This window comes from Dromaius novaehollandiae, chromosome 4 (assembly GCF_036370855.1).
Source record: "Dromaius novaehollandiae isolate bDroNov1 chromosome 4, bDroNov1.hap1, whole genome shotgun sequence".
Lineage (NCBI taxonomy): Eukaryota > Metazoa > Chordata > Aves > Casuariiformes > Dromaiidae > Dromaius > Dromaius novaehollandiae.
The window spans coordinates 35,341,971-35,368,491 of NC_088101.1; the positions used below are offsets into that span (position 1 = coordinate 35,341,971).

Genomic DNA, 26,521 nt, shown 5'->3' on the forward strand with positions numbered 1-26,521 from the left:
AGTCAGGTAAGTGCTTTTGAAAGGAAAGGGTAGAATCTTTTTCATAAAGAACAAGACGGAGCTCTGTGAATATATTAATAGCAACAGGGCTTCATCCAGGGTATAAGGCAGACAGATGACTTCTGGAAGACAGACGCTGCAAAGGACACCCACACATCGGCATGCCAGAAAGAGCCGAGCACCGTGACCTGACCAGATTCCTTCAAGGCAACATTTCAAAAATGTCTTTAACTGGATCGAATCTCTCAGAGGCCAAGAGACTTGAAAGATGGCCCTGGTGGTGATATAAAACTTAAGAGACACTCCCAAAGCAAACTTGCTTTTTCTTCTTAACTGAGTGAAAAGGCAACAAACTTTCTTCCCTTAATCTTTCTTTAGGAGATATATTTTAGGAGAACATACAGCATCTCTTTACGAAAAACAGTCAAAGACACAGTTTCCCATCTTCAAACGCCCTGCAGTACAAAGGGGTAACCTCATCATCATTTTAGAGATGAGCTACTGAGCTGGAGAGACGTGACTATCCAAGGCATTCACTAATTCTGAGTGCCCAATTAAGATGCCATAATCCATGATTTTTCAGTGATAGTATTAAACATTGTACGCTCCAAGCATACCTTCTACTACTTCAGGTACAGCTGTAAGTACTCAGCACTTCTGGAAATCAGATCCCAGTATCCCAAGTCAAACATCTGAAAATGAAAGGCTACTACCAACTTTCTGAAGCTCAAATTTGGAGCATGTCATACTTTGCAAATGAAGCTTAATACCAATTACCTGACAAGATATTTTGTGTTTTGGCAAAACCAATAAACCGATTTTCATGAACAGCATGGAAAATATCAGCCCCCAACTGTTCTATCCAAAAAAGAAAGAAAAAAATCCATCTGAGTAAGGACAAATGATATAAAACACATGGAACAGATAGCAAACACATTTACAGAAAGCTGAGCAAAAGAAAAAGAACATGTACCAGATGTTATAGCATGGAGACAGTTGGGCCTGACTGGTTGGAAAAGCCAAGGCCTATTTTTCTCATATATACCTATACAAGCACACACATACACACATATAAATATATATAAAATGAGCTTATACTTGTTCTTTGGGATTTTGTCCATGAATCATAACAGTTTGAAAGACTTTGAAATTCACAGCAAGTATCAACATTATTTTAGGAGGCTTCTGCCTGTAACAGGTTGGCTGACATTCTGGGAACTCTTGATCAGCGCTACCTTAGAGGTGAGCTGCCAACCCTCTCTGTGATACATTGAGCATACTTCTGCCAAGTATGACACAAGAAAACCTAATATCTATGCTTTGCATATACCTTCCCACCTCTCCTAGCTCTTATGGTCACATGTTCATTATGGCCCTGCCCTAGGACAGACAGGGAAACTTACGTGGCCCAATTATTGCAACACCGTTTTCTCTCCCTGTAACTAGTCCTTCCCCTTGCCTATTGAAAAGTCAGTCAAAATATGATCACAAAAATTATCAGAACAGTCAGTGCAGTAGTCACATTAAGGTCTCTTATGCTGATTTGTACTTTCTCCTATCAGCTAATCCCCATATGCAAGGTCCTTCACAGTTCATCTTCACATCTGGTCTTATTTCCTACAAAGTATTTTCTTCCATCTTTGACTGGCCCATTCTGCATTCCCACACTTTCCCTTTAATTGCCAGACAAGAATCCCTCTATTTCCTTCACACTAGGGCAGCTAGCCTCTTAAATGTTCGCAAAGCTGTTTTACCTTTCTCTCTCCAAGCCCTCGCGCTGCCTGGAAGGGTACAGCAGCAGTGGACTGATGCTGCACACACTTCTTCCCCGGCCATAGTCAGTGGCAAAAAAGTGGACCAGCTGGATCTCTCGTCAGGACCAGTAAGTTCTTCTGATGTCCACAGTAAGTTTCAGAAATAAACCCTGAGTGTATTTCATTCAGTGTACAGACTGTTAAAATGATCATTATTTAGAACTGGTGAAATTACTCCTGTACTTGAGTCAAAATCAGGAAATGAGATCTGTCATAACAAGGGAAAAGATTCAGAAATACTGAAGCATGTGACTTTAACTACAGGACAATTTTGATTCTTAATTCTGAAAGGACCTTAGCTACATTTTGTAACATCCTGCCATTTCCTAACCCCATCTAAGACTCTTAAGAAACATTAAATGAAGTTTTCCATTTCATGTTAAACAAAACATCTAATTCAACTCCTCCCCAAGCTCACTTCCAAAAAATCTCTTAGGCTCACACTGAACTAAAACTGCTATTATTGTGCGTGCAGTTCCAGCACCGCCACCAACGCCTGGTATGCAGTTAATATTCTCTGATCATTTCTAGTATTCTTCCATTCATTTTTTGTAACCAGACCTTGTTTCTGACTTAGCTGATGTATAGTTTCATGTATCAGCAGCCTGATGGAGCCAAGCAGTGGAGGTCCAATTCGCCTGCCTTACCCACCTCTGCCCCTGCCCAGGGCGCACACTCCTGCCATTTACTTTGAGTCAGTTCTGCCATTCCTTTGATGAAAACTAACCTGATTTTTTTTTTGCTAGGTTAGCAGCTGAATAGGCTGGCTTAGCCAGCAGGCAAGTACTGCAGCCAGCTTAAGGAAAGAAGCAGACAGCAAGGAGAGAGAAAGGACAGCAAGGAACCCCTCTTCCATTCAACGTCTGCAAGCTGCCAGTGTTCACTGCTATACCGTGATGTTATAACTCTAAACTGTCAGGTGTGGAATGGGAACTACTTTTTTATTCCATTTTCTTAGCAGCTGCTAAATGACCAGGGCTCCTTGGTGTTACTGCAAAACAAACAACATTAAATGATAAATTAAAAAATAATCATGCTTGGCCATGTTCATGGTGTGTAAAAAATATTAAAAGGATTTTTCAGTAGTCAAAGTGAGAAGCATGGAAAGATATACATCCTTTGAACAGCGAGCAAAAATCTTCCATTGCCAGCCATTTAAAAATCTGAGGCGATGGCAGGCATGTAACAGAAGTAGGATTAAATGCTTTACACACTAGCATGCATTATATGCTCTATGGCCTATTGGAAGACTATAATATAGAGAGTTTTACATCCCCAAAGTATAATCGAACAATTAAATGATGTGTATCACAATTTCCATGGGCTACACTGGTGACTGCTATTGTGACTGAGCTTTCTTATTTATATTTTAAAAGCCTATGTCAGCAGTGTGCTTTGCTTCCTGCAAGCCTGAAAAAAGAAGGAAATTACAGCCTGACTCAGACATATAATGTACTGGATTGAACAAATGAGCTTGTAGTGGTAAAAGAAACTTCAGCTCTGTTTTGTTCTTAAAGAATGCGTGGAAGAAACACCTTCTCAAGGAGTGATTTAGAGACGTTCTGGCCAATACCACGCAAATCCCTTGCAACAGTCATACCAGAGAGTTATCACAATACCACCAAGCACAATATAATATTAAACCAGAAGACTCAATGAAAGCTAGTGGTTTCAAAAATCTTCTTCTCTGGTCTGACCATGCTGTGGAGCTGTAACCTCTCCTTGGGCCACTCCACGGCAGAAGCAGGAGCACAAAGCCATCCTGAGAGCGCTTCTTCTCAGGGCTGCAGGTCTCTACTGCCCCACCAGCAGGGCAGCTCTGCTTTGCTCTGGCACTTTGCGCTGCTGCTGCTGGCCAAGAGGAGGAAGGAGAAGGAAGCTCAGCCCACCGCTGCAACAAGACAGTCAGGCCCAGGGCACTGGGGTGGCTGCAAGAGGCAGAGGCTCAGCCGGGTATGACTAGGATGTCAAAGGGACCTACAGAGCAAAGCTAGGCTACTGTAGAGACCAGATTATTGCAGCTTTTCTTGAAGGATAGCAGAAGCTTCTTACACCTACTTTTGCTCATATATCATGAGTACAAGGTGGATACTAGCCAGCGAAAATCTACTTGGGGCAATTAATTCTGAGAACTTGTTGCAAAATGTAAGCTGCTGTGTCAAGCAGTAAAAGAGCCATTTTTGGTTAATCGCTATGAACTGCTTCCTCAATTATAAGTATGCACACAGCTGTAACAGAAAACAACAGCTTGCTTTAAAGGCAATTCCTGTTAATTCTTGAATGAGGGGGTTGAAACAGCTCACGTCAGTCTGGCTGAGTTCGTCTGTCATGGCAGCATGCACATGATTTTCAGCTCCGTCTCTTTAAATACCTTTTACTGCATAAGCTCTCAAGGAACTAAGGTCACTAGCAAACCATAGTACTGGGAAATCATATGCTGAACTTTCCAGAGCAGCTACAACAAACATCCTTGTGCAAGGATATCACAAAAATGCCTGTGCATATATTAGAGGATTTAACTAGAACATGCACAAGAAGGAAATGGCTGAAATGCTTAACAGTGGTGGAATGACAGGAATAAAGTGCATGCATATCTCCTCTCTATTGCATACATGGCCCAGCCTTCCCTTCCCGATGCTGGTAACACTGGGTTACACCTGGGATCTCCAGCAAATCTCCCAAAGAGGCAAGTCGTTAGTCCAGAAACTCCCGGGCTCTTGAGTATTTTGCATGTCATTATGAATCCCTTCTTCACCACACATGTTGGTAATGGTGATGCTTGGCTGAAATTTAGTTCCATTAGAAATGTCCATATTAACAATTTCACCCAGGGATGTTTTTTTCATTAAATGGGAAAAAATGTGCATCATACAAAGCCAAAAGAGAAAAAACCACAGTGTTGGTGGAGAAACCCATGTATGGGACAGGGTTCATACATACTGACATCACTACCAAAATGCAACTTTTAACAGTACATATGAAGTAAGAGGAGCCTTCCTCTCCACACAGTGTAAGGAAACATATGCCTGGGGACTGGCCTGGCTCTGTTGCAGCGATAGCTTCAGTGCCTGAAGCAGGGCACAGCTGAGCTCTAGGGAAGCAATCTGTGGGAATGCTGTGCCTAGGGAGTCTGGGCAGACTAGTAAGGCATTTAGTGGCCATTCATCAGATTCACCAGCTTCCTCATCACGCAAGGGTTGCCCATGAAAAACAGACATCTACAAAGGCAGTAACATGGTAACACTTCCTCTGCTCCCTTTTTTCCTCTGATACCTCACAGTGAAATCAATGTCTTGCCTCCCACCAGCTACAGGCTGACTTGTAGGATCTGGCCCTTTGAAAAATGTCAAAGCCCTTGAGAATTTTAATCCAATCACTGTATTTGACCATCTCCAGTCTCCTGTTCAGTCACTACACATGCTCACCCTACTGCAAGACTGTCAGGTAAACACCAAAAGAAACTGGTGAAAATTTGACCAGTGTACACTGCTTAAGTTAAAGATCAAGTGTCTCAAGTCGATAAAAATGGAAAATACATGACAGAAACAGAAACAGCACAAAAGCCCAAGGAAAGTACATTCTTCAACTTTACAGGACAGTCTAACCTGATTTGAATTGGACATCTTAATTACCTATTTTTGTCATATGCTATAGCTTATCTTCTTACTGTATTTCAGAAGACAAATACCAATACAAGTGCAATACAGCTTTGGAAAAATCTCTTGTTAAAAGCAGAATCATAGAGCCTTAGCTGTATTGTGTCTCAGTGATTCTGTAATAAATTCTCTGTTTAAAAGCAATGCAACTGCTTTTCAGCTGTCAGCCTTACACACTCCACCTGGGATTGGAAGATGTAGTCATTCTTGATGGTGTGGCATCAGCAACACTACAATATTCTGCAACTAGGTCTGATGCATGTATCAGAAGAAGCAAAAACCTGAACAGATGACTACAGCTATACTCTATAGCTATACTATTTCTGCTATGCTAAGATGGGCAGAACAGCAAAATCATCCTTCTTAAAAGGTAAACAGACATTTTTTCTGAACACATGGAAGAGCTAGTTGGATTGGTCATTTTTATGTCTACAAAAAACTAAGAATGAATAGAACGATCAATTAAATAAGCAAAATATGAACATTCAGGTCTCCATACACAAGAAGCCGTTTCAGCCATTTACATATGCATTAACAATGAAAAAAAATAATGTGACAAGCAGAAGTGCCACCCCTTAGTTTCATTAAAATTGCAGTAGTTTTTTTTAATAAATTCTACATGATTTCAAAGTAACGTATATATAACATAACTAATTTGACTCTCCTTCCTACAGGTTTCTTACAACATGCATATACTTCTCTTCTGATAAAAAAATTCTGCAAGAAAGCTTTCTTTAAAACTCAGTTCCACAGAATTTTTACATAAGGAAATTCTACCCTAACTGAAAACACTCTACACTTCATTTCTAGTGCACTGTGTTAAAATGCATTCTTGGTAGGTACACGTGTCCAGTCCTTCATATGCACACAGAAAGCACAGCCCTGGCCTTCATTGAACACTGGCAGTCTCTGAAGATGAGTCATCAGCAACTGCTGAAGCTACCACACATCTCCTTTAAAGTAAATAACCTAAAATGCTTCATTGTTTTCAGATTTTTCATCTTCTCCAGAGTCTAAGTGACAATGTTGATTAAAAACAGTTGCAAGTGTGGAAAGCACAGAAATTATGCTTCGAAAGAGCTCTCCAGTAGAATGAGTTTTTTAGCACAAGAAGTATTTCTCTTTACCTAAAGAGGAAGCATTAGGAAACTAGCACTGGAAGGGATGTCCTGGCTAGCTGAGTCTACTCTCTGCTATTGTAGTGGCTGCATGAGATTTTTACATTCGACAACAATTAGTATCGTTCACTCTAGGAGCTCTCCAGCCACTTCGTTCATCTCTTTGCCAGTGCAGAACCGCAGCCAGATGTCAGTTAAAAGCTGTAACACCTGGTTTTCTAAAGAACCCTTTGTGCAACACCAACTCACAGAGATTTAAAATTTTGTTTTACATCCTACGATGACAGATCACGTCAGCTGCTAATGCTCCTTTCTCTTAAACCTCACAAACCTATCAAACCTTGCAGCATGTTTTACATTGCAGTGCAATTATGCAGTTTTTCAACAGAAATGATTCCAGCTCTGCTCACTCCTGCAACCTGCTCAATCTCTTCGCTGTCAATAAGATTTTCTATCTACAGCTGTGGCCATCTCTGCTCTGACCGATGACAGAATTTGAACTTAGCTAAAAACACAATTCTCAGGATCAAACTGTGAACTGTTGTACTTGATACTTCCTGAAATGAGAGCTTTCCACTATTCAGATGGCCTGCACACCATTAATGCCCATGTGTGTTACAGGACAGTTATAAGCTGAACTTGCCTTGTGCCAGGCTGCATGCTGGCATTTTGCACAGGGGTGGTGCAAACTGCTGCAGACATTTACGGACTGGCAGGTGGGACATGGCGCCGGCAGCTGTGGTGTAATCTGTAGATCTTGTGCGACTGAGACTGAGTACTAGCAGGAACAGTAAAGTAGATCTATACAGCTGGAAACAACCCTTACTCTCCAGAAGGAACATTTGCTAGGACTTCCTGTAAACATAAACAACTAAACCTGATTCAATACATTCGTAAATAGTTGTTTTCAAGAGAAACATGGCTCTTTTCATTAGTTTATAAATCAGAAAAAAAAATACAGACTTTTTATCCAAACCTTTTGGCTTTGGAAAAGTAGAACCTGTTAAGTGATCTTGGGGTCTCCTCTAGGGTGCCTTCACAGTTCGCTTAAAGGATTCAGCAGTATTTTTGATATAACCTAAAGCATTCCATAGAAAAGAAAAAGAAACACATTTAAAACTGATCATGAGAACAAAAAAATTTGGATCAAAATAGGACTAGGAGATGTGCAGAACCACTGTCCAAAAGTGAGAGAACTGTCCAAAATAGAACTGTCCAAAATATTATCATCTCTTGCAGCAGGATGAAATGCACTATATAAATTTCAAACAAACTATACTGTGTACATAAATACACCTTTCTATAGATATATACATATGAGTGTGTAAATGTCAACAGTTTCTCTCTTGTTTTGTCCATTTAAGAAATTTAAAATCAACTGAGGCAAATCTCCTTTTAATTGGAATATTTCTTTAACAAGAAATGTCACAAGAGTTCAATATGTTTGTTTCTTCTTATTAAAAAATAAATGTTTGATCTGCTGCATTCAAATCTTGTCTGAAAATACATTCATAAAAATGGCTTATTTAAAGAAGAGGAAAGCCAGCCTTTACATAAACTGAAAGTAAACTAAGAAACACTTTAAGATTTTTAGCTAATTTAATGTGAGGCTGCCTTAGATCCCCTCTCTCTTTCCTGTCTGGGTCCCTTTCCTCCCATAACCTGCCTCTGTGAACAAGAACATGGTACAGTTTAGCTTGACATGACTTGCTCAAATGTCAGGCCAAGGGTTTTGTCTCACCATCCTAAAGCCAGCAGTCATGCTCCCTTCTTATTTAACTAGCTCCTTTTCCTTTCCTTGCTCTTGATTCACCCAAGTAACATCACAGTAAAGGAAGCTCCCTATACCTGCTTCCGAAATGCTGGGTGACACAACTAAAACCCAGAGACAGGCAACTGTGACAATAAGCAACAAGACTAACATGAAAAGGAGAATTGAAACTCACCTAAATGTCCCTGGATTCAGCTTAAAGGGCATCGCCCTCCCAGCAGCTAGGATGTTTTCTCTCTGGCTAAGTGCCTTTGAAGGCTTGGGGCTGGCTGGTGGGAAACTCGGTAGGAACTTCAATAGGAAACTGGTCTTAGGTTACATAAATCTAGGGCCATTCAGCATTTTCTTTCAAATGAGTTTGCATTCACGACCTAGTTTCAAGCGAGCAATTTTTGGCATCAGAAAAAACCCTCCAAGCCATTGCTTTCGCCATGGACTTTTGCTGAAATGTTCACATGAACATGAGAAAGGCCAAGACCAAGGACACCAATTTTTGGAGTTTCTTCTTGCACCCATGGAAGGGAAATGACAATTTAAGTTTGAACAAAACACAGCTAGAATATCCTTAGAAAATAGGGCCATCAGTCCCCTGGAAACCGCCACTACCATCAAGACCTTCCTAACACACTGTAAGTGAAACTTTAAACTGGAACAGCCATACTCAATCCATTGATGTGCTCCTGTCCAACAATCAGTGAAAGCAATTTTTGAACACTGTTTATTTTAGTTGGAAGATTTTGCCTCTGTTTCAGTCTCTTTGGTGAATATATAATCCTGTTTCACGTTCTTTGAGTTCTGAGCATTCATGCTCTTCAGAGAGACAGAAGAAAGAGGTATTATCCTATGCACCAACAGGTACCTGAAGAAGTTAAAACAACAACAGCTCTGTGAAAACTTGGAAACCAACCATGCAACTTCAAAAAAAAAAACGCAAGTACCTTTGCACTGCTGTGTTATTATTTCCCTCAGGAACACTACTGTAAAGTTAGAGTTGACATTTCACAACATAATGCTCAGTTTTACTCCTTCTGTTCTTCCTTTTCCATTCAAATACTTCAGTTGCACATCTCTCATTTAAAAGTGGTGGTTTCCAGAAGGCCCTCAGATAGTTCCAGAAAAACATCCTAGACTGTGGGAATCTTTTAAAAAAATTAAAGATTAAAATATTTTTACACTCTTTATCTAGTCTGGAAAGAGAGCCTTCTGAATGTGAATATAAGCATATAGCATATATCCAGTTTCTACATGGAAAGTGGACTTTCATGTTTCAGTCCTCATAGAGCAGGTTGGCAGAGGGTCATTTTTCTAAAATCTCTTACTCTGAGACTATTTTGGCCCTACAGATGATAGCTTTTTACACACAGAAAGATAATTTGATGGTGCTACTACCTTTTCAAAAAGCAATTGTAAAGAAGTAATAAAGTTTAGCAGCATCTCAGCTGAACTCAATATACCACACATGGGGCAAAATCTGGAGCAAGGTTTGTCTTACACATCTGATGTCACATTCGGAGGCCATTGTCCAAAGAAACATTAGCAGCTGAAAATATTGCCTCATTAACTAACTGCACTAGGAATTGGCAGATTTTAAATCTTTGTGTTTTTTTTCCCCACTGAGATGCTCTTATTTAATAAATCTATCTTAACTAAGTGCTTTTCATATTCTGCTATGCTCCTCTGACTTCTCCAGTGGGTATCTTTGTTCTACACGTTTTCTATGCATTTTTTCTGTAGGAGTATAGTTCCTCATTATCTCACAGCACTATGCTAACTAGATAGTGACAAATAGAGCAGAAATTCACCACCAGAGATCTCCAGGTAGGTTATCTTGAGCTAGGTCTTGTCTTGTCTATGTGTCTTAAGCTAAGGTTTAATTATTACTACAACAGAGCATATGTTCCTGCCTGCTCTCTGTCTGCCTCAGGCATGTTAATGCGAGCTAAAACGAAAAGAACTGAAAAGAACTGAAAAGAGGCATTGGCTCTTGCAGAAAAAAAAAAGTCCAAGTTGGGGTGGATATTTCCTCATATATTTCCTAGGCACTTTGGAAGTACATAAATTAATTAAGGCCACTCTGTTTCCACACTGCATTATGCTGAGTACATCTTAAGTATATTCCTGCAGTGGCAAAGATGGTCTCTAGCTGGGCTAAAAAATAACCACGTGGGTCCTGTTTTCAGCATCCCAAAATGGCAGGACTTACCCACTTGAGGCATGAGCAAATCTGCTTGTAATACTTAGGTTAGTAATTGGGATATTTCCTCTCCAATGCTGGGCAGGACCTGTTACCTATTTTTCTTCCTGTCATCTATGTTGTCTATGAAGATTTGTGAGCCAGTTTATTCATCCAGACCATCAGTTTCAAAGCATCAGTTTCAGGCACTACCCTCATTTAAAATTGCCTGCACTCAGCATAATAAAGATATTAGTACAGTTAGTAGAAAATTAGTCAAAACCTCTCACTTTTAGTTGAAGTGACCTGGTTACTGAGGTCCTAGGGCTGTATGGTATCAAAAAAGAAGTTTTCTTTCCATGTCCTAATTTCTACTGGAGTTGGAAGTGCCAAAGTAACAAAAGAAAGAGCTGTTTTAAAAAGCATACCTGGACATGACTGGTATCCTTGCATGAGCAAATACTACCACTAAAATTTTTTTCTTGCAGGCTGAAATCATAAGTACTAGTATGTGAAAATCTGAGCTACTGCCCCCACACGAATCTGGAGAAAGCTTAAAGCATACAAGTTTTGGATGCTTCTTTGAGACAAAACTTATCCTGAAAGTCTATGTATCCATCAAACAAAAAACATCACACAAGTATGCACACACACCTCTTTCTCTTAAATGCAACTCTCTCAGTGCTTTCTCTTAATCTGCTGCTAAATACAACTCTCTTCTGAGAAATCAGAACTTGGTTATAACACATGAAATGCACATATAAGCATGCATGTGATCCTTGAAATGCTTGTGAGAAACCAGATAGCTTCCATGTGCAAAATGATTCTCTTGCGTGGCCACAGCCTTAAAGCCTAGATGAATAACGAAAAAAAACCTCATACAACAATTGCTGGAAACAGTATATTTCATTTGAGTTACCTTCAAGGTAGTCACGACTTTATGGAAGCACTGAGAAAAAATACACTCTATTCTGAAACAATGCAACGAGAAAAAAATGCATGCCAGCAGAACTAAGGGTGACCACATGCACAAATATCACTACTTTCTTAAGTGTGTCTCATATCTCAGCCTCATGAATTTACCCGCTCATAGGCAGAGCTTCCTTTCTGCTGTCTTTCTTTACCCACTAAATTTATTACATTTATTTGCTTGTTATATCTGCTCTTACCTGTGAATTTTTCAGAAGTGGGTCTATCTGTTACTGACTGTGTATATAGCAACTGGTAAAACAGGCCCTGGCCCTGACAGGGGTCTCTGGGCTCTGCACAGTACAAGCAATCCTCACTTTTACACAGCTTACCTGTCTGAAACAACAGCAGGACTGACTCTCCAATTCTGCCTACCTGACTAGACAGCAGCGGATCAGCTCAAAAATTCTTACTGATCCGAGCTGGTTCCTTGCATCTCCCATTTGTCTTTGCTCCTGAGTTGGTCAGAAAGATTCAGAACCACAGCAGCACACTGTACCTTAAACAGCACTTCCTGCCCATTTCGGGGAAGGCTTTTGTGCAAAAACTGACAAGAACAAGAGCTCTATAGACGTTAGAGATGTGAGACTAGGTCCTAACTAATCAAACAGATTGTATGCAAGATGCTGAACATCCCTTGCAAGGCAGAACCTTTCATTCCCAAATATAAATCAGAGATCAGCTAACATAAAGTCATTTGGTCTCTCTGCAATTCAGATTTTTATTCTACTCTATACGGTCTGCCCATTTTGCTTTAAAAACAAAGTTGTCCAATGTTTTCTTTAGCTGTCTGCTTGAAACAGTCAAGTATAAAGAAAGATAAAAGCTGTTATCACTGATCCCAATCCTCATGCCCCTTTTCCCCCTGCACAAATGCAATGCATGTCCGAAGCAATTGGGAACCTAAGTTCCAGGGACACACTTGTGCGTGCAATCACAGTTTTCACGAGGGCACTTTTCTTTACTGATTTTCATCATAATAGATAATAAATCCCTTGGGTCTTTCATATTCAATGACTACTAATAAAATGATGCCTGCACATTCAGACTGACTGTCTTCAAATGACATTTTAAGCTTCATGCTTAATTGTCTATTTGTTTATCCTGATGTAGGGGGAAAACAGACAGCTATGTAGGGTCCAGTTGTGCTTCTGAGATAGTGTGCTTGCTTTTGGCAATAGTGTTGTGAAAGCTGGCTAATATGACCCTCTCTTCTCTCATGCTCCACATTTCTTTCCTCTGGTTGCACTGGCACACCTGTTTGTGTGTTTATACCATGGACTGGATCAGGGGTCCGATCCAAATGAATTGGTTAGCTTTTGGACTAGTTTCCACAATGTAGCTGCACAACAGAAGAGCAGCATAGAGGCAGGAACAAGTCAGCTAGGAGAGAGGCAGATAAGCTGGTACTGCCACAGCTCCTGTATGCAGAAACAAATTTAGAAATTGGGGCTTCCGTTTCTGAAAGGGAATTTTTTTTTAAAGAGCTGATTATTAGACAAGTTTCCTAGGTCTGCAACCTTTCTGGCATCCTAGGATAGGCAGGACACAAAGGGGAGGTGTTATGTCGTATATCAATTTCTCTCTGTGCCGGACTTATTTTATTCACACTGTTGCCTGAAGCTTGTTGAACTACTCCCAGGACAACTGTCCCCCGCAAGAAGGGCCTTGGGTAGAGGACCTTCCACTGTTCCACTATAACTGGAGGATGAGAGGCCCCTTTTTGGAGCAGACCACTGAGCCTGCTAACCAACAGCAAGCCAGGACCAACCTTGGCAGCAGGGCAGGCTGCCACAGAACAGTTTCCCAGGGATTTAAAAAAGTGTTACCCAATGATTCCATAGACCCCCTGATGGGAGGTTAATCCATTCTGACAATTATATCAAAGACTGTCAGCAACTTCCTGAATCTATGTCTGGGCCAGATTTCAGCACCTTCTACCACTTCCCCTTTGCTGTCTGTGGGAAGGAAATACAAGTTTGATTGAGACAGAGATTGAGGGCGCTACAGCATATACCCACCGTGCAGTCTAGTCATGCCGCAGGGATAGCTGAATGTTTAGGCAGAGAAGAAGTGAGATTTGGAAACCAACAGTTTTGCCCTTGCTATCCATATCTAATGTCAATGCAATTAGCAGATGTGAAACAGAGAGAGAGAAAAAAAAAAGAATTTAGACTTGGTTACCATTTGCTTCTTGTTTCACAGCATTTTTGTACATCTGTTTTTGCTATCTGCAGTATAGAAATGATTTTCTCTGTATTTCATGTCTCCACGTATGGAGAGGAAGAACATTTCTGTAACAGGAAAACACTTCTATACACTCCCATTCTGTATATACCTGGCAGGCATCTTGCGAGTATATGTAACAACCCAGAGGTCATTCCTAGTGCCAGTCAGGTTTTACTTGGTGAACCTTCCAAACCACTGCTGGCTTTCCAAATCACCAATGCAATACTAGCACTGGTGTGAATCTTAAAACAAATCTAAGACCTCAGCTGACTGGAATTTTCAGTCCATGATAACTACTTATGCAACATCCACACAGGCTTTTAATTGAGCCACCAGGCTCATACTCAAGGCACACGGGACCCAATCTGCTCAGCCTTTAAGTAGGTCCCATGAGTATTCTGTCTCCAGGACAATGCTAGGTGTTAATGCAAGTGTTAATAACTTTCAGTATTAAATACTGTCTAGGGAATTTTTCACCTTTTCCTCCCCCTTTACTTTCTGCCTAAACAAAACTATTAAAAGCAAGGAAGAACAGTCAAGTGCTTGCAAGACAACAGTGGATCAGATTCTTATCATACACTTTCATCTTCTTCCAAAGGCTGATTACTCTTCAAAAAGACATTTTAGACATACACAGATCAAAAGAATTACTTGCAAAGTTATATTAATAGATTTAATGAAGAACTATCAAAGAGACCTGAAAATACCCTAACAGTCATGATGAGCTATACATTGGCAGGGTTTTATGGAAAGAACAAAACTGAAAGAAGAAAAGGATTGCTGGTTTTCCCTAGAATGCCCACGCTGCTGCATAGCCTGCTCAACTTGGTGAACTTTGTAGGTGACATGACACTTTCAAAGAGAGTTTGTGGGTTTTTCTGCTAAAGCTCCTACCCTTGTTTGGAGCAGAATTACTTAAGAATCTTCCTCCAGCTACAGAGATAGTGGTGGTGGGATTTCTGAGGCCTTACACAGTGTGGCACATTCTCAAACAGGATATATCACTCAGAAGTGCAGAAAACCTTGTGCAGTCTGAAAAGTGAGAGGTATTTATCAACAGGGAGCAAGGACTTAGGCAGCGCACAGGATCTACTGAAGAAATTAGCAAGCACCGCATGCTAACTGATGCTATAAATGATGAAAAAAATTAATGACTACTTTTTCCCCTGCAAATATCAGGAATGTGACTTTTCAAATATCTAGATGTTAAATTCCCAATAAATTGTATTTTTTTTTAAACTGCATCATTCAATGCTGGCTGAGCCTGACCCAAAGGACACTGCAAAGTGTCCTCCATAAATCCAAAACCCATCTTCCACTCCTCCAAAGCAGTTGAGCTTGGAGACTCTTCTAGTTCAGATACTAGCTAAGTCAAGCCTCAGTCTAGCTCATACTCTACAATGTCTTTAAAGCAGGAAATTCTACCTGCTCTGGAATTTCCAAAGATGGCAGCAGCACTTTGTATAACTCTCTACTAAAAAATTGGGCAGCACAGAGCATCATGATGCACTACTGTGGGAAAAGATTCTTAGCATATCTTCTTCCATACCCTCTGGATTGCTGAAAAATAATAGAGTCAAAGCAGGAAACTCAGCTGGAAAGAGCACGTAGGTATTTCACACAATTTTTTCACCCTTATTTTTCCCCATTTTTCCCATTCCAGTTTTTCATCCATTTTCAACAACTGATGACAGAACTATCATATTTCAAGATGCTATTCAAAGATTCTGCAGAAAATCCCATCATAAAGAACAGTCACTAAGACTAAATATTGAACAGTCTTTGGGTTATAGACATGCCCAGAGGACTAGATGAAGTCTGTGTCCTGGCAGAAGCCAGCAGAGAGAAATAGCTGGTCCATTTTTTAGTGCTCAGTGCTATCACCCAGGAGATGCTTGTTTTAGCAAGACACCCCAGGAACAGGCTACAGAATGAAGTTCATCCAGCCATCCATAGCACAGAACATCACTAAGGGCCCCAGGGAAGACATTTTCTATTCAGCAGCATGGGGAGACAAAGGGAGGGAGAGAAGAGGAAATGTTTGTTGAGCACACGCACAGAAATAAAAGAAAGCACTGGCCAAGCTCCAGATTTGAAATTCTGGCCCCACTGAAGTAGGTGGGAGGTTTTCCCCCAGGTTTCAGTGGAGACCAGATTTCACCCAATGTGAACAGTATTCTGGAAATCTCCTCCCTCCAGACACACTGTGGGAGCTCTTCTGGTTTTGAATGCTCCTTGGAAACATAGAAAGGAGGAAATGAGTTCTGTAGTGATGAAATTAAACCCCAAACAAGAAAATAATACCAGAACGATTAATCAACAAACAAAAAGCATGCGACGACAATTAAGCAAAAAGAGCTATTGCAGAAGTGGGTGGAAAGGAGAGGGCAAGTCCCTTACCTCCTGGGCTACTGAACCCTGCCAGGGATAAGGAGGGATGCAACTAAGGGCACAGGATACAGGCTGCCATGTCAAGACTGCACTGGAGGCATCTTGCACAGATTTGGTAACAAGAAGAAGAAAACCTCTAGCACAGACTCAGCCTAGGAGTATGCTCCTGTCACTAATGCTAAATAAAGAGGCCAAAACCTAATAACTTCAGCAAAGATTCCTAGCAGCAATCAGCATCATCGCTTATAAAGACCTCGGCAGGCTGGTTCACAGAAAGGGCACGATCAGCAAGCTCGTCGTTGTGTGACTATGAGCATTCTGGAAATGGGAAATACAATGCCTGAATACAGCAGACACAATTCTTATAAAGCTCCATCTATATGACAGCTATGACCCAGTTATTTAGCCCACAGTTGCTCTCTGATTTAGGTACCATTTGGTTTCATACCCCAACTATACAGTGGTCCTGGATGTTCCCCTTTCATTGGCTTAGAGCTCGAGCTGCCTAAAACGCTAGGCTCTGCCTTTCAGAGTGCCTGAACACCTACAAAGACACGTAAGTTAGCCGGAGGTATAAATTCCCATCACTGCCGGAACTCAGCCCCTATCTTCCAAGTAAAGAGCTTTTCTTTGCTGTGAGCTCCTGCAAAAAGGGACCAAAAGGCTTTGCTCCCAAGGACTACTGCAAATTGCACCACTTTTGAATGGGGTGATAAGAACGCATAAACTTGCACACCTACTACTGACTAACCCTCAAGTATTACTTTGAAATGAGAAATTCGGATGAAAACTCATATCTACATGGGTAGGTGACAGCAAGCACTAAAGCAGAGTTCCCTGAATGACTACCTGTGATAGGCATGGCAGAGACAGGCACATACCAGGGCTTAGAAGCTGCCAAGGTCCTGTGAGCTTTTCACAGGACTCCTCTTTCCTTAAAAAACACTTGGAGAGGTTTGGTTTTAGCAGCGGTCACCCCTGTGATGTAGTGATGCTGGCAACCTGAGTCTCCCCTGTGATGCAGTGATGCTGGCAACCTTCGCAGTGCTTAGGCCACCTGCCAACGTCCCCCTTCTGCTCCCTTCGCTTGCCCTCAAATGGCTGGGGAGAAAGCCTTTTCACAGCTCCCGCCAGACCACGTGGCCAGCCTCTTCAGGTGACTGACTTCAGGCTCCTCTTGGAGCTCTGCACTTTGCTGCTTAATTACCAGTGTGCCTGGGCAGACCACTGGCCTTGGTCTGAGCTCCTTGCCACGGGCAGTGCTATCTGCACTCAGGATTGTCTAGTGTTAGTGATTATTGCCCAAAGTCATCAAAGGGTAAGGGAAAAAAACGAAGGCAAAATGAAGTGACTCAGCAGGCACTGCAGTGCTCCCCGGGCTCAGAGCAAGTTTTTCACCCAGTTACTTAGCCAGCAACTTGGTAAATGAACAACAAATCTGGACTGACACCAATCCCTCCGCAGACTCTGGAAACAAACCTGGAGGGAAGGAGAATGGCTGGAGGGTTTTCTGAGCTCTTGTGCTCCCTGACTGCCTTGGCACTGCTGTTACCACTGAATGCAAACCTGAACAGCTCTGAAACTGCTTCTCGGTGAGCCAAAATCCTGGGATCAAAAGCACGGACTATCCCCTGTGCTGTGCTACCCACCAGACTGCAGGCTCTTCTCAGCATATGCCATGCAGGTACAGGTGGAAAGCGCACGCCACGGCCCACAGGCCTTACCTGAACACTGGACACTGTAAAGTCCAGTGGGACAAGGACAATTATCTGCCAGGGAGCTACTAGGTTCAGGCGTGTTAAGTGTGTACAACTGAGAGCAGGATCTAGCCCAGTCTTTAGTATCACTGTGGTACCATGAAGTAATTTCATAGTTTAAATCAGCCTCAAATGCATTTAAAAACAATCACTGGAGGGAATAAAATATCTTATTTTGAACAGCCCTTGCCAGCTCCCAAGGAGGCTTGAGAAAGCCATATCCCACCAGCTGACAGAGTGGCCCCAGACCACGACAGGGTGTACAACCTTGCCACTTCCCCCTGGCTGGATCCGCGATTTTGAACAGAAAAGGACCAAAACTGAAACCAGTACATAATCCACAAAGGTAGTTTGACATCCACTGCTGGGTCACGAGAATGATTCAATGCCTAAGGCTACCAGCCTAGTGTTTCCAGAAGTTTCTTTTCCTGCCACAACACCAGCTGCTGTCAGAACAAGGCAGCAAAGAAGTACCGCAATAGAACGGCAATACGAGAGAAAGTGAGATTATAAAGTCTCTCCGATGAGTGAGGAGACTCAGGCAGAATCATTTCAACTTAGTCCCTTCATCCCTCTCCCACCTTTTACACATCATATTATTGCTTGCATTCTTTTTCATACCCAGGCCCAGAGCAGTACATAAAAATGCTTGAAATATATCATTTTTCTCTATGGACTGCATGGGTTCCATATCCAAACCTGTATTTTATCACCTTCTTCTACCTCCCTTCAAATATATCTGATTGTTTTCTACAATATTCTTGTCAATACTTATATACAAGCTACTGCCAAACAAATATGTATTTTCTGGTTATCTTCTATTTTATCTAAAACTGGGGATTTTAGACTAGTACAATCCACACTTGGAAGAGGTGACAACTATCCTTTCTAAACTGACAGAGGTAGATTTTCAACAAAGAACACCATTTTTAGGATCAGAGAGACGAGCAGACATTTTGGGAGTTACTTGTTCAAACAGTGCTCCTTGAACAAGTGAAAACTAAGCAGGAAAAAACACACTGGAAGCATCCATATTTCTCCTTTTTAGTACAAATTGCCAGTGTTGTTTCACTAACTCAAGCTTTCAAGTTCAGGAACTCTTACAACAAATCCTTCTGAAATGAGAAGTTCAAGTATGAATAAATAACGAGTCAAGCTTCAGTCGACATAAGAAAATAAAGGAAAGGCAAAAAACAGAATTCAACATTCTTTTTTTCTTGACTGAAGGCAATGAAAGTGATTGTGTCACTTACTATTTATTTCATAATATGTGGGTAAGAATGACTTCCATATAACTTGCAGTCCAGTGAGGGAAGGCAGGCTGAGGCCAAAGCTGAAAAGAACATGCACCAATCTACTTAAACAATGCCGGTGAAACCCAGCAGGTTATCATGGTGAACGAGACCACTTGCTGTAAACAAGATCTGAAGATGACCATAAGTTTATATGGCATTGTGTTGACTGAAACAGCTTGTTCTGTCCAGGCAGAGAATTCCAATTGGAGTAATACACTGATTTGCACACAGGGCTGGAAGCTTTTGCACTACAGTAGAATGACATGATATTTAAATCTACTTACCCTGTAGATATCTGCTGGGCTTAAAGTCATGGGACTACTCCAGTAAAAAAAAGCTCTTAAAAGCCATTTTTCTGCCACTAAAGATTGGTTTGTGATTCAGGCTTCTACACATTTCTCTCAGCGCAAGTTTTGCCAGAAAGAGGAACTTACTGCTTGTTGTGAAGTTACCCTCCCCGACTTGGGGAAAGGAGTCTACATCTTGGATGACTTGTAGTACTCCCACAGTCCGGACCGGGGGATCCAGGGCTACAGAGCTCTCGTTGACTGTTATATCACTAGCTCCCGTTATCTGGTTCGTTGGTGGTCCTCCTATGGATGCTTCCAAATCTGGAGGTATATCATCTATGCAATCTGCATTTGGCTGATGGGAAGAAAAAGAAGAAATCTCAGCTTTTATCTGATAGACGCATTTAATCTACCTGCTCCCACTTTTTTAAGCTTTTTCACTTTCCCTTACACCCACTGCTGCTATTGTCATTCTCTTGATTCCCATGGGACTGCTTTTGTATAAGTATTGTAAATGGTAACATCCAATGAATTTTGGAATTTGCTTGTTTGCCTGAATTTGCTTGTTTTTATGTACTTAAATCCCCTTAATAGAATTTGTTGTAGGAGAGACCCAAAGTATGCAGTGGAAGTGTTTAGTATGAAAGAGTGTAACCCAAAGTATCTAACTATCCCTATTTATACTTTTTAAAGGTTTTAGGAGAGTGCAAAGTGAAAAAGTAGCTCATTTATTGATATGATCTGCTCAATACAGGCAGATTGCTGAGTCAGATTAGGAATGTAAACACAGACAGGAGCTGAAGGGGAATGATTATCTTCAAATGCATTGCTTTCCCTAAATACACTTTTCTGCAGAGCTCATATCAGAATTTTCAGGATCAGGAATTCACAGTAACTGCCTGTGGGCGCATCTATGTGTGGGGTGCAAGAATAGAAGCTAAAGCTGTCGATATGAGAAGACAAGTATTTTAACATCAAAGACCTATGCTTTGCTAATGCTCTATTTCCTGCAAAATAAAATGATGAGAAAAGAAATAAACAATCCATAAAGGGAATTTGAAGAGTTTTATTCAGTCCACAGTCTTTCTTGCTTTGTGATCCAGAGAGATCAAGGATGGACTCCAGTCCATGTAATTTAGACACTTTCTCTCTCAATTATATACTGAACACAGCTACCCCTACAGAATGAGCCAAGCTCTTTTAGTCAGGTGTCTGCCTTTCCATGGAGCTTATAGGAAAGTAGGAGAGGCGCTGTGGTGCCCACCTTCTGCACAGTATTCTTGGCAGTACAGCACCTATTCAGGAAGAGCACTGGGAATTCAAATGTGCCCTGGAAGGCAGAGAGGATTATTTGTCCAGTGAGACTACATCCAAACCAAGCACATGAAGCAGTCAAACTAGATTCTACCCGTGATCTCTCTGGGCCTGTTATAAGTCTGGTGCTCCCATTCATAATGCACTGATTTCTGTGGAGCTCCCCAAAATCATCAGTGACAACCATGGGTAAAAAAGTTCTTTTTCCTCAAAGCAGCAGCAGATTCCTGTGCCATTTACCCACAGAACCAGGTCTAGTTCTTCCAAAGGCATGGAGAAAATTTGTTTATATAACTATTTCAGGAACTGGGTTTTGAAGTCGTAAAATACTGTAACAAAAATAAGGCTAATTCAGAAATGACGATGCTGTCTGCAAGGGTGCAAGGCTTCTGAAATGACAGATAGGCTTAGCAAGGTTGAACTTGATTTCAAGCTCGACAAGGCTGAATTGGCTAAGCAGTTATGCAGACAGCTTGTTACCTTAGGAGGCACATAAAGTTAAGTTGTTCCCACTTGTCTTTATTATCCGAAGGTTAGATGGCTCATTTCTATCAGTCACTTAGGCTTCCTCTAACTTCAAGGGACTGAGGCAATTCTGCCGTGTGACTCATCCCACCCTAAGGTAAGTGGTATGAATCACCCCCTCTCGGTTCCTGCCACTCACCACTCAACAGAGAGGAGGCTTAAGCTGCTAGGCTGGAAATCCAATGTCTGGACGTTAGAGAAGTACTCTCCTATGCTTAGGTGTCTCACTGGCTATGGCATTTCTGAAAATCTCACTAGCTGACTATCTCCAACAGCAGGCACCTAGAAATTAAGCAAAACATGTCCCTATACTTTGATAGAGCAAAAGACTTAAACACAAGCTTAGCTTTAAGCACACGAGTAATCCTTTTGAACTCAGGCATAGAAAGTTAGCGTATGCTTAAGTGTTTTGCAGAACCAGGAACGCAGCATATTTTCTTTTGTCCCATAAATTCCCTGTCTGACTGTTGCCACCTCATGAATATTTTTTCACAACTGTTCCTAATGAAAAAGACAGGCATTTTAAACAATCCTCAGGTGATTTGTATCTGCAAACTGAAGTTTGGGATAAAAATTAGAATTTTCATTGTCTCGCTACAATCTAATTCACAAGCCTTCCTCAGAGCTGGGATAAAGGTACATTGAACTATATCAGGATATAATGAAATCTACTGAACTGGTACTTTTCTAAGCTAAGTACCGAGCATTTATCTGTAGGACTGGGATCCAAAATTATTCGTTAAACCTATCACTTTTCCCCTCACCTTTAGCTCTTATAACGAATGCCTTCAGAATTTTATCTTAAAATTAAATTTGTCTTTGAGAACAGTATATCTTAAAGAAAAAAGCTCTATTTTCTCTTTTCAACTCTAAAAAAATCATTTTTTTTCCCCAAGGGATCAGTGGTCTGTCCTTTGCCCTGTTTCTAGTCATTCCTAGAATGGGGTTTTATCACTAACTTTTAAACCTTTAAAAATGGGATTATAATTGAAAACTAAACTAAACATTAAAGATGCAAAAATCGCATCATTCAGTATAATTAATCTCTTTACTCCTGAATCATTTTAGTTGGAAAAAAACCCCAAACTAAGCTGCACACTATAAAATTAATGATATGAAATACTGATTGAAAAAAATATATATTATGGTTTTCACTCTCAGAGTGACCCAGATACATTTGGGAAGTTTAATTATATTGGTTTCACTCATTCCCTGCATGCAAGTGCTTTGAGGGCACAATTCCACTAGAGTCAAGGGAAGTCTTTGTATTGACTTCTGAGGGCTTGGCTAAGGCTCTTAGTGAATAGCTTCAAGTTATCCAATCTGCTGCCAAAAATGCAGCTGTCTGCATATCCAGCAGATATTTGCAAAGAGGGAGAAGCAGAGGGAAATTATTTAATTTGATATGATCATGCCAATAGCAAAGTAGCTCTTTGAAAGTGAAAGACACTTTCACAGATAATTCACTTCAAATATTATGGCCAAAAGAAATAAACTCTGTGAGCTGGATTCACCCGCAAAGAAACAGTGGAAAAGGTTATGGCAAAAGCTTGCTTATAGATGTTTAGTTAATAATCGTCTGGAGCTGCAGGGTACCACAGTGAAAAGCTGGATCGTTAGGGTGCTCAGCTACTGTGAAAATCAGTGCAGTCATTTTGGCCTCGCTGCAGCCTGAGGAATCTTGTTTTAAGGCAGACAATATTTAAAGTCTTTGTTACAAAGTGAAAGGAGAGTCTAGATATGAACAGAACTGAACATTTAAATTTTTTGGTTTTTAACCAATCATTTCTTGGAAAATCCTGAGCCTTGCTGCTAAATGAAGCACAATATATCCACAGTCACACAAGCCAGCTCTCTAGTATCAACCATAAGACAAACATGCAGCTGGCAGAAACAAACTACACTAGCCCTGCCTATGGTAAGACTTCATTGCTCTTCCCATTATAAAAACCAGAGAGGACGTTGGCAAATTTGCATTCAACTTTCCCATCAGAGAAGGCTGCCTGCCTGAGGCTTCTTTTGTGTGTGTGGAAATTTCAGTTAGGCTGGTTCGACACGACTTAAGAATGTAGCTAGGGAACAGCATTTTGCTTTATCCACTCTGCAGAAACGTTTGCCACCATTCACTGAGAAGCCCTAGAGCTCTGCAGCTTCTTCCAGGGAAATGTCTTTTCCCACGACAGTCTACTGACATCAGGCTAAATTACGAGCTGAAAACATCAGTTCACATGAGCTGATAGAGATCGATGCCTTATCAGAGGTTGATGGCTACACTCTCTGAAGAGAACAGGACTTTCTGTGCTATTGGAAAGCTTGCTGTGACACCGGAAACCACAACACAGGACAGATGGCCCCTTCTCTGCCTCCCGCAGCCGGCACTCGAGCACAGCAAGGCGAAGAACGAGGACTCGCATTTTCTGTGAATGCGGAGAACAAAGTCCATAAGCCGAGCAGGGAATGGGCACACGGGCAGGGACGCAGGGCAGCAGCTCAAAAGGATAAAGGTTAGGTGGTGGGTTTACACAGCAGAGAAGCAGGCACAGGGGACGAGGCAGGAGAGACAGAAGCAAGAGTTAAGGCAGATTTTAGAAACAGAAGACAAAGGAAACAGAAGGCGAGCAGAAACTGATAGCGATGTAAGAATTTTTAACCCGCAAGCTCCCAGACACTCTCAGACTTTAGTTTCCTTTGCTGTCAGCCAGAGGGACCCTGACAAGAGGAATATCATCTGCTCACAGTTCCCCCAGAAAACAGGTTCCTACTGCAACCATTAACCTCCAGGGGTAAAGCTCTGACATGCAGCTCTGCCTCTGTGAATCTAATCAATGTCCTACGCGGGTGGGAGCCAGTATGCTCTCTCCAAATGATGGAGCAGACTGTTTTCAGTTTGTCGTCTTAGAAACCTAGGGAATTTTTACAGAAATTAATAAAATAAATCCTTTGCTAGTGGAACATTCACACTAAAAGTCAAGCGCTTGGATGTTAGAAAGACCAACACTAAGGCTGACTCTGTAATATTACCTTGACCCAGTTGTCTGTCAGTTACGACAGTATCTTTAATTACATGATCGCATACAATTATTTCCTAGAAACTCTGAGTGGAAAACTCTCAGTGAGGGAAGCAGAGGGATATTCTTTCTAGGTAAAAGCTACATGGTATAGACAGAACAAGCCAGGGAACTGTGAGAAGGGAAAGGGCGGCTGAGGAAATTGGAAGTGATGCCTTTTATTGTTCCTGGCAATTAGGCTCTACACAGAGGTGTTCGTATTTAATAAAGCCAGTCATGTAAGCCAAAACCTTCACACATGGCTTCTGAGCATGTTGTTTTTCTTCTCCTCAACATACCCAATCTCAGACAACCTGAGGCAGATTTGCCGACACGCTCAGCCTTCAACAGCCATCAGAGAGGTCAGTGAGAGCCGCATTCTGGATATAAAGAGCAATTGATAGCACTAACCATTCTGGAAAGACCTTAACAGCTCACTGCAAGCCTCCAAACAGTGGAGGTCAGTTCTGTCTATATCCCCTAGTTATGAAACTGGATGAGCAGCATGTTAATGAAATGCCTGACTCCTCTACTGGTGCAAAAAGCCCAAGAGGGAATAGACTGGACTGAGTGCAGGAATCACATGGTATTGCACAGTGCAGAAGCAAGTCATGAAACCATATACTAGATAAGGAGAGCAGGTGTCAAAATGCTGGATACTTGCTTACTGGCAAATGTGTGAACTGAGACTTGTGGAAAAAATTCTGTATTTAAGGCTGGGTGCAGTAACGCTGAATGGCAGAGACAGTCTTAATTCTGGCCTTTCCTAACATCTGAAATACTGACTTAACAACTGTATCTTTTAATATTCCAAAGACAATACACATATACAGCAGGAAGAAGTCACCCATGTGTCCAACTGTAATGACATATTACCCTAACCACAATGCTCTAATACATTTTTCACAGTGTATGTTTTTAGCTTGGATTATGCTGTTGATTACCATACCTGCCTACTGCTATAAAAACAAATTTCATCACTTGCTATGAAACCTCTTCTGCAACAGCCTGTTTGGCTTCCATGTCTCCATGACAACGAACTGCTGTACTTGGGGAATTGCCATAGCAGCTGCCCTAATATGTTCATATGATCTATTTTACTTTATATAACTCCTTCATATGTAAGCTGGTGTGACACCATCTGTAACTGGGGAGGGTATTTACAACACCTGTTAACATCCCAACCAGCAGTGTTTCAGTACTGAACTTCCCTATCATGTGGTAAGCTTTACATATTGTGAGAAAGTGACTCACTTCTTCCTGCAGAAGACCCTGATCTTTGTGATAACTGTATTTAGAAACTGTATGGTAGACAGGACATGTGCTATGTGAATGTAAACATGCAACCTAAAAAGATGAATTGTTTTGGCAGATTCTAACCACATCTGAATGTACAAAATAACAAAGAGCCTAACAATTTCCTATATATCATGTGATCCACCACATGTTTAGATATTGGGAAAATGGTTCCTAACTGGAGTTGGGTTTGTAGACTTGCATAACTTTGAGAGAAATCTGACAGGAAAGAGATATGGCTCCCTAAAATGAGCAATTAGCTGTCCCAGACTGGCATATCTCAGAAAATTTTATTTGTAGACCTTCTCCTTTGAGAAACTAATAGAGACCATAATTAAAAAATAAATCTAGTCCTGACTTAAAACACAAACAAAAGCCATTTGAAAGAATACATAAATCCACCGAAACATCATTAAAGAATACCCACCTGCACAAACCAGGCAGCTGCAGACACACAAATCCTAACACCCAGCCCCACCTGATACACACACTCCTCCTTGCTAACTGAAGTGGGGTGCAGGGAGCAAGTTAGAGTCAGATATTTTAGCTTGTATTCCACTAAATAAAGCAATATAACATGGCAAGAAGCATAGACAGGAACAGACAGAGAACTGGGGGAAGAACTGGGGATAAACCCACAAGGCCAGTGTTTTCTCCCTGCCCCTGACCAGGCTGCTCTGCAAGGTGCTTACCGGAATCCCTAGAGCTTTTAGAATATTCATTTTACACATAGGGCAGGTACGATGGTCTAGCAGCCAGGGGTCTACACAGGACTTGTGAAAAAGATGCCTGCAATGAGAAACAGGATATTTTAATTCAAAGCACAATTTACCTCTTCTTAGTCAGTACCAGAAGCTTCTTCTGAATTCTGTAAAG

At 41.3% G+C, this 26,521-nt stretch overlaps 1 protein-coding gene across 1 annotated transcript in view; it reads right to left on the reverse strand.

Annotated features, from left to right (window-relative positions):
- Positions 1–26,521, reverse strand: part of RNF150 (ring finger protein 150) — a 129,981-nt gene that overhangs the window by 14,571 nt on the left and 88,889 nt on the right. The window contains exons 5-6 of the mRNA XM_026106141.2: positions 26,338–26,434; positions 19,608–19,818 (exon numbers count right to left, since the gene is read on the reverse strand). Of these exons, the coding sequence (XP_025961926.1) occupies positions 19,608–19,818; positions 26,338–26,434 (308 nt within the window). The remainder of the gene's footprint in view (positions 1–19,607; positions 19,819–26,337; positions 26,435–26,521) is intronic.